At 37.0% G+C, this 7,900-nt stretch overlaps 1 protein-coding gene across 2 annotated transcripts; it reads right to left on the minus strand.

Annotated features, from left to right (window-relative positions):
- Positions 1-1,545: 1,545 nt before the first annotated feature.
- Positions 1,546-7,133, minus strand: LOC108098706. Of its 2 annotated transcripts, none has more exons than XM_017201823.1 (6): positions 7,003-7,133; positions 6,242-6,322; positions 4,991-6,171; positions 2,772-2,868; positions 2,554-2,708; positions 1,546-2,493 (listed from the first exon to the last, which is right to left on the minus strand). In XM_017201823.1, exons 1-6 carry the CDS (start codon positions 7,004-7,006, stop codon positions 2,185-2,187), a joined length of 1,827 nt encoding a protein of 608 aa, XP_017057312.1. In that variant the 5' UTR covers positions 7,007-7,133; the 3' UTR covers positions 1,546-2,184. The 2 variants fall into 2 exon arrangements, with proteins under 2 accessions (XP_017057312.1, XP_017057320.1); XM_017201831.1 differs by having other exon boundaries at positions 6,998-7,133.
- Positions 7,134-7,900: the final 767 nt, after the last annotated feature.

Consider the following 7,900-nt stretch of genomic DNA (forward strand, 5'->3'; position numbering starts at 1 on the left):
CATCTCTTTCAATCTCAGGACTTTTTGTAACCCGTCAACGACTTCACTCATCAGCAGAGACCGCCAGCGTCTCTGCTGATATGCTTTACGCATAAATTCTTGTACTTCCCCGAATTTCAACCCGACAACTCGCCAGCAGAGACTGCCACCGTCTCTGCTGCTATGCCTTTCTCATGAATCCTTATACATCGCCGAATTTCTTTCCATCACTCGTTAACGCACATCACTTACAAGCAGAGACTGCTACCTTCTCTGCTGCTATGACTTTAGCATGAACTCTGAACTTCCTCGAATCTCTTTCCGACATATACATAATAATTGGAAAAAAGAATGATAACGTCGTTGTATTTTATCCCACAAGAAAGATTTTTAGAACATCGAATATTTTATCTACCCTTCAGTCAAGAAAAAAATTTCATAAAAATCCGACAACTATATCGTATAGCTGCCATAGGAAAGATCGAGAAATCTATATAGAATTAAGGGGTTATATCCAGTTGCGAGGCCAAAAAAATGAGCTTTTTTGAAAATTATTTTTGGAGAGGCTATTTATTGTATGTATACGTGTTATATATGAAAAGATAGGTAATTTTTTCTAGTTTTAGAACACATTTTTAAAAAAAAAATTTTTTGGACTCCGTCGGTCCTGTAGAGGATCTCCCGAGGGTCCACTTTAAAAAAGGGTTTTGCGGTGAGGAAAATATCTCCGGTCCAAATGATCAGAAATACAAAAAACCAAAAGGATTACGTAAAGAATAGACAAATGCTGGTAATGAGACTTGGGATTTTCAAAATTTTGATTTTTGACAAAATGGCGGCTTCCCAAACATAAAACTTTGTTTTTGGCACAAAAATTTCAACTTTGAAGTGGCTAAAAAAATCGAAATTTTTGTCGGAGCCAAAATTCCAAGTCTCATTACCTGAAAAAAATATCTAAGAAGAGAATGTGAAAGTTTCAAGTCAATCGGTCAAGCCGTCTCCGAGAAATTTTCCTCACCGACTTTGAAGACATAGTTTCGAGAAAAACGCATTTAAAGTTTTGGCTACTAGTTGAACTACATGGGAGACGTCTTTACAAATACACTGATTACTCCAATACTATTTACGGGAATACTTTGAAATTTTCAGATAATCTTCTTAGATATATATACATTCAAAATAGGCAAAAAAAAATTTTCGATTTTTTCAAAATCGCAACTGGATATAACCCCTTAATGAAAAGAAAAAAATAACATTGTTGTTTTTCATCAGACAATCATAATTTTTGGAATAAAATGTTTTCTAATGACTCTTGAATTTCAAATTAAATTTCATTAAAAATATGAACTCGTCGAAAATTTGAAAAATTATTAGAAAAATCGTCATAGCTTCGATGTTGTTTAGCCCTTATGCATATAGTTCGACATATTTGATGAATGCCAGGGTATATCAGCTTCGGCTTGCCGAAGCACTTAAAGACTTTATGAACGCATTTATGAGATTTTTTAAGTCTGTGCGTCCAAATAAATAAATGTTATATAATCTAAATAAATAATCGAATAAAAATGTGTGTTAAATGTGTGAGTTTATTTGTTACCTGCTGCTGTACAATTTTAAAAAATATGGTTTTTTATGCAGCTCTTAATATTCCAAGTTTTGTAAATTTCCCGTGTATAATTTAAGTTTGGTACTTTCACAAAAATAATATAAAAAGTTCAATTTATGTAATACAAATGTTTTCTTGGTGTTTGTACTTAAATATTACTACGCAAAAATAAATGTCTTTTATAAATGTAACCAAGTAATTATAAAAATTTGTAATTACTTAGAGTGCACAGCGAATTGAATAACGAGCAAAATCTCACGCAGATAAGGCATTCTCTATAACAATTTTCGGCGACACAAAATTCTCTTTTTTTGTTTTCTATTTATAGCATAATTTTCTTTTTCGGGTTATCTTTTAGATTTGTGACACCTTGTGACAGATTTTAACTCTATAATAAAGATAAATTTAGGAGTTCCACCACGTGAATTTAAGTTGGGACTAGTTAAGTATTAATTCAACTAGGAGTTTCTAAGCATATTAATGGTTTTTAATGTAGAAGTGTACGAGTATGTTTCTGTGGATTCCGTTTGTGAGTGATCGTTAATTAAAAATAGTGTTTTAACTAGAGAGCATATATTGCTATTCAGAGTGAGCACTTTTTAGCTTTTGTTGTTAACGCCAGAATTATTGCCGATTATTTTTTGTACATCTGTGGAGCCATCGATATTATTTTGATTTGATTTTGCCGCAGCGGCCATTGCTTCACGACGCTGACGTTTCATCTCCAGTAATTGTTTTCTCTGAGCTTCGCGCTTTAAAACCATGGCCGAATTAGGCGGAGAAGCTTTTGATCCATTTACATTAATGTTATTGTTTTTTCCAGAAGTTTTTGCTTGAATAGCTGCAATCTTTGCGGGTTTGGTAGATCTATTTGGTACTGACTCAACCTTAACTGGTTCAGCAGCACGCTATGAAATACAGAAGTTAGAGTATTTTTTCATGTATAACCTAGACTGGCGAAGACTAACCTTCCAGTTGTTTGCTTTGAGCAGCTCAATATCGGCAAATATTGAATCAACGTGTTTCACCTGCAAATAAACCATGTCCCAGAATCCTTGTAAATCGTCAACTGTTGTTGGAAACGCATCCTCCGGCGAACGATTAAGATTGTTGTGGCATAGGCCTAAAATATTAAAATAATTAACATTACGCTAATCACGTGTGTTCATTATTGCTCAATACCAACCCTCAAATTGTTTCATTTTCTGGGACACCAAAAGACGGGCCTTTCCAGAAGCTGATCGCAGTAGCCCAAAGGTGTCCTCTGTGATATCCGGAGTTGCCTGAAGAATTTAAAATTTAAAAAATGTAATATTCTTTAAAGCAGTCAACGTCGGTATACCCAATATGTATGAGTATGGGTATAAATGTTTTAAACGAGCTTATCCCTTAGTTCTAGAATTTTTAAAAGGAACTAGTCAGTGAAGCGGGAAAACACTAGATTTACACTTTTGTGTGAGCTAGTTACCTTTTTTTTAATACGTCATAGGTTTTTTTTACCTCAGCAAAGAACAAATAACAATAACGTCGTTTCTTATAGAAGCATTATACATATTTTGATCATATCGTTTTATTAAGGCAGGTTCTCACCTTGTGGGGAAAAAAATCAATTTTTTTTGGATTTTCGTATAGATATATGTTTTAAGAATTTGCTCAAAAATTTCAGATCAAAATTACAAGAGTTACAGGCCTTTACATGGAGCACATGTCGAGCACCGGTCATCTGAAGCCAAAACTTGAAACGCGTTTTTCTCAAACCGTGTTTTCGGACCTGATTTTTTTTTTCAAAATTTTTTTTTCGCAAAATAAATGTGCTTTCAAATACAGTCAAAAATTTCTTTAACCGTTTAAAAAATTTTTTTTTTTTTTTATTGCACTTTTTCGGCTTTACAAGGTGAAAACCTGCCTTAAACATTATAAATTACTGCTGCCACAAAATAAAAAAAAAACATAAAAATAGGAAGCTTGAACAAGTTTTGTTTGGTTTTTTAACATGTCTAATTTTAGACTTTGTAAATATCGGTCCGAAATACCATTTTGTTTACATATACCATTACCATACCATTACTTGTATACCCTGAGTTTTGGCTTGCCTGTTAGCAAATTTGCTGTTTTCCGTTTAATATTTTTCTAATTGCATAAAGAAAAAGTTTTTTAAAGGGCATTATTCACAATGATAACGCATGATAACCTTATCGGATTTTAATGCAATTTTTTTCTCGATTTGCGGGTTATTAAAAAACTAAACATTTTGAAAATCATGCGCGTGGGATTAAAAAACGACGTTAAAATTTTTTTCATTATTTATATAAATTTTGTTTGATTATTCCTATGGCAGCTATATGATAGAGTTATCCGATTTTGATCAAATTCAATTCAAAATTCAGTAGTATGTGTTATATACTGCGTGCTATAACTACACAACTTTTGGGAAAGTTTCACCAAGATAGCTTTAAAACTGAGAGACTAGTTTAAAGAGAAACAGGCAGACTTACAGACGTATTTTGATTCAGATCGTAATGTTGATCAAGAATTTATATACTTTATGGGGTCTGAGGTGTCTCCTTCACTGCGTTACAAACTTACAAAAAAAACCCGATGCTCTAAAAACCATGGTCGTGGGATAAAAAATTGAGACTAGTTTACAAAGAAACAGACAGACGGGCAGACGGACAGACGTATTTCGATGATCAAGAATTTATATATTTTATGGGGTCTGAGGTCTCTCCGTACACAATTACAATAAACACAAAGTATACAATTACAATAAACTTCTCCTGCGTACAAATAACAGGGGTCTACATTCAAAATTGCAATATTTTAGCTTTTAAAGTTTCCGCGACCTCAAACTCCATACCAGCAGGAAAACAGACGGACACACTTACATATGTGACTAGATCGACAAGTACAATAATTTTAATTAAGAATTTACACTATGTACATAAATACTGCAGTATATTCTTTTAATCTTCAAGTATTAAGAGCACTAAATTTCAAGCAAATTTGTTTTACAATTTTGTGGAAACAATCTTAACTCATATTTTGGGAAATGCCGTGTTTTGATAAATTATCCATATAAAATTAAGAAAAAAATATGTTAACCCGCAGAAATTGTCTGTAGCACTAGTCTTTTTGTAACAGAAGTAAAACTATTTTTAGCTGCTTTGCCGGCAGCGGGTTTTTATTGAACTCAACAAAAAGTTACTAGGAACTTAAAAAACTGTCCAAAGGGAAGCCTGTTTATTTGGAAATATAGATTATCGTGATTGTGAAGTGTGAAACAAACGAAACAAAAACAAACTTAAATGTGTGTATTAATTGCAGTACCTAATGCTTTTTACCCTGTGGGTGTGTCAGAAGAGAAATTTCGATGGGTATCTTCATAGCGTACCACCAATTACTTACATAGAGGGCGTCTGTGTATTTATCAGCGAGGGCTGCCAGCGCCAGTAGACGAATTTGTTCCTCTTTTAATAGTTTAAGAAAGTGATTTCCGTCCTTTATACCTGATGAAAGGACAATTTTGGTAGTGCTGACGTATTCCTCTGAGGTCAACTGCACAATTTTCGGAGACTCGTGGTCGACAACATCAATAGGAGCTAAACCTTTCCTTGGCTGCGACTCGTCATTAATGAGCTGCGACTGAGGAGCGTTCGGGGATCGGTGGACACCCCTTTTGGGAGATACCGTGGGCAGCTGAGCTCTAAATTCGTGACTTAGGTGCCTAAAAACTGGCAAGTCCACTTCTCCGCCGTTTCCCGAAGGAGGTGAAGTTTCGGCCAACCGCGCCACTCCACTCTGTGAGAAGTTATTGTGCAGTTTTTTTCGGAACTCCCCGTAGTCTTTACTAGGTGAAAGCTGCTTGAATTTTCGAGCCAATTCTGAGCCCTGTGGAGATTCGACACCGAGCTGCTGCATTTCCAACTGCCCCGCTGCTGGCGATGGGGACTGGCCGTGCTTCTTTGGGCTATAGAAGCCCTGAGCTAAGGCACCGGGCCCGTAAAGTCGCTCCACACGCTGCTTTATAAAGCTACCGTTTCCATTGGCGTGGCCGGGATCCGATCCATTGCCCACGACGATGTGTCCGTTGCTGCTGTTGTTGGTTTCCGCTGGTTTACACTTATTAGCTGGAGAGGGCATGCTGTGCAGGACAGGAGCCGTTAAGGACTGGCTGCGCTTGCAGTACTGCAGACTACTGGTGGACGGTCTGATCGGCGAAACCTCGCGGGACTTGTTTATATCCTGGCGGATCTTGGAGTCATAGGTAGTCAGATTCGAGTAACCGTTCACGCAGCAGGCCAGATTTAAATAGCTAGGCTTCTTTTCGGATTTGCCAGCTTCCGATGAATTTTTAGAGGTTTCCTCCACAGCCACATCAGTGACAGACTCTCGGGAGGACTCCACGACTACGGGCGTCAGAACCATGCGCACCAGCCCCGTTGACGCGGGTTCAGCGTAGGCGGGGGTCGTGTGCTGTGGCTGATGGGGCGAGCGGAGAACACAGCGCTCCCGGAGGTTCTCGGTGAACTCGCGGGTGACGTCTTTCACTGAAAGCGGCGTGGGAAAGTTTAAGCTTCCACTAGTGTCTGAAAGTGGGTGGATCAAATTACTTACAGGCGGGATAATGGGTGCAGGTGGCCAATTTAAATAATTTACCTGATATATCTGAGGAGTCGGCGTCTACATCGAGTGAACAGCTGCCAATGGAATCCAGACTGCGATCCATGAAAACTTTGTCTGTAGAATAAAAAGCGTTGAACCCCTTCTAAGCAAAACTAGAAATTCAAAAATCTAAGAGGTGTGAAGTAAAAAACTGATTGTTGACTTCCGGAAGTCATGACCAAGAATAAAGAGGCTGACGCCCACGACTGGCTTGCCTTTAATAATACTTTTTGCTATTCGCTTATCATTTCGAATGCCAAGCAGACCCCTGACCAAGCCGCTGGAGATTTAAATTGATTTTCTAGACAAATTGAATGGATTATTTTTTGAAGCAGCAACATTTGAAATTAGTGAAATCAGCATCTAGCTGACGTGCTGTCTTCTTCTTCTTTTTTAGATCGCGCTTGTAACAATGTGAGTGCACAGCTCAGCAGATGGGAGCAGCTCTAACGGCACTTCACATTGCCAGTTCCGCTTTACTGGCTTTTCGCCGTTGTTTTGCTCAGTTGCTGTGCTCTGTTCTCTTCCCAGTGCCATATATATACACAAACATACTGAGAACACCCTGGCACGACATGGAACGCATAATGGGACTAAGAGACAGCACTCAACTATTTATAATCCGGCTGAGTTTAAAGACATGACGGTATTTCTGGCTCCCGAAGTTGCAAGCCGCATAAGCTCGATGAAGGGATCGCAGTACGCACACGAACTTCAGTCTATTTTAGTCACTAATCACAAAAAAATGACCTTACGCATTCGGCGGAGAGGGAGGTCCTAGCGAGGGAAGGACAACTCAAGTCTCCAGGCAAATTCAGTACCAGATTTGCTACACTTTACTGAAGGAACGAAAAAAATCACTTAAATGACAAAAGATGTGACCGAAGCGTGGACTTTGGAAAAAGTCATCTGGTCTTTTATTTGGTGTTTTGGTATTTTAAAAGACAAGACAAAATAGCGTCATAGGCTTGCAGTGCTTGTGGGGGAAATAAATCGGTTTTTCTCATGCTTATTGTGTAGATGTTTTTTCAAAAATGTGCTCCAGAAACTTCAGATCAAAATCTGAAAAATTAAAAAAAGTTACCGGCGTTGGGATAAACCAATCATCTACCAATTTTTTAAAAGTGTTCCTCATAGTTTTTTCTAAAAAAAAACTACGGTTAGCACCAAAAATTTAAAATTATTTATTTAAAAAAATAATAGGTGAACAAAAAACGCGAAAATCGTAATTTTTTTTTAAAAGCTCATAACTTTTAATTTTTTTCTTTGATCGTTGTTCATTTTATATGTACGTAATGGGGTACACACTAAGAATCTTCTCGGTTTTTGTGACTTAGATTATCATTTTGTCGGAATCACTTCCGGTAGCAGGACACCTCCACCGCCGACCTCACCTCCTTTTATGAATTATTTAATTTTAAAAAATTTTTGTCAAAATAAATAAATTAAATAAAAAAAATAAATGTGTGTTCATATCCACAAAAAAATATTGAGCTTTGTATATTTTAACGTTTTCTCAAAAAAAATGTGCACTTTTTCTGGTCTACAAGGTGAGAACCTGCTCAATGGGTTAATTGAACGGCAATTCTCACTGAGATATTTTTATACCCTTGCAGAGCAAAGGGTATTATAATTTCAGTCAGAAGTTTGCAA

Source organism: Drosophila ficusphila, unplaced genomic scaffold, assembly GCF_018152265.1.
Source record: "Drosophila ficusphila isolate 14025-0441.05 unplaced genomic scaffold, ASM1815226v1 contig_414, whole genome shotgun sequence".
NCBI classification, from domain to species: Eukaryota; Metazoa; Arthropoda; class Insecta; order Diptera; family Drosophilidae; genus Drosophila; species Drosophila ficusphila.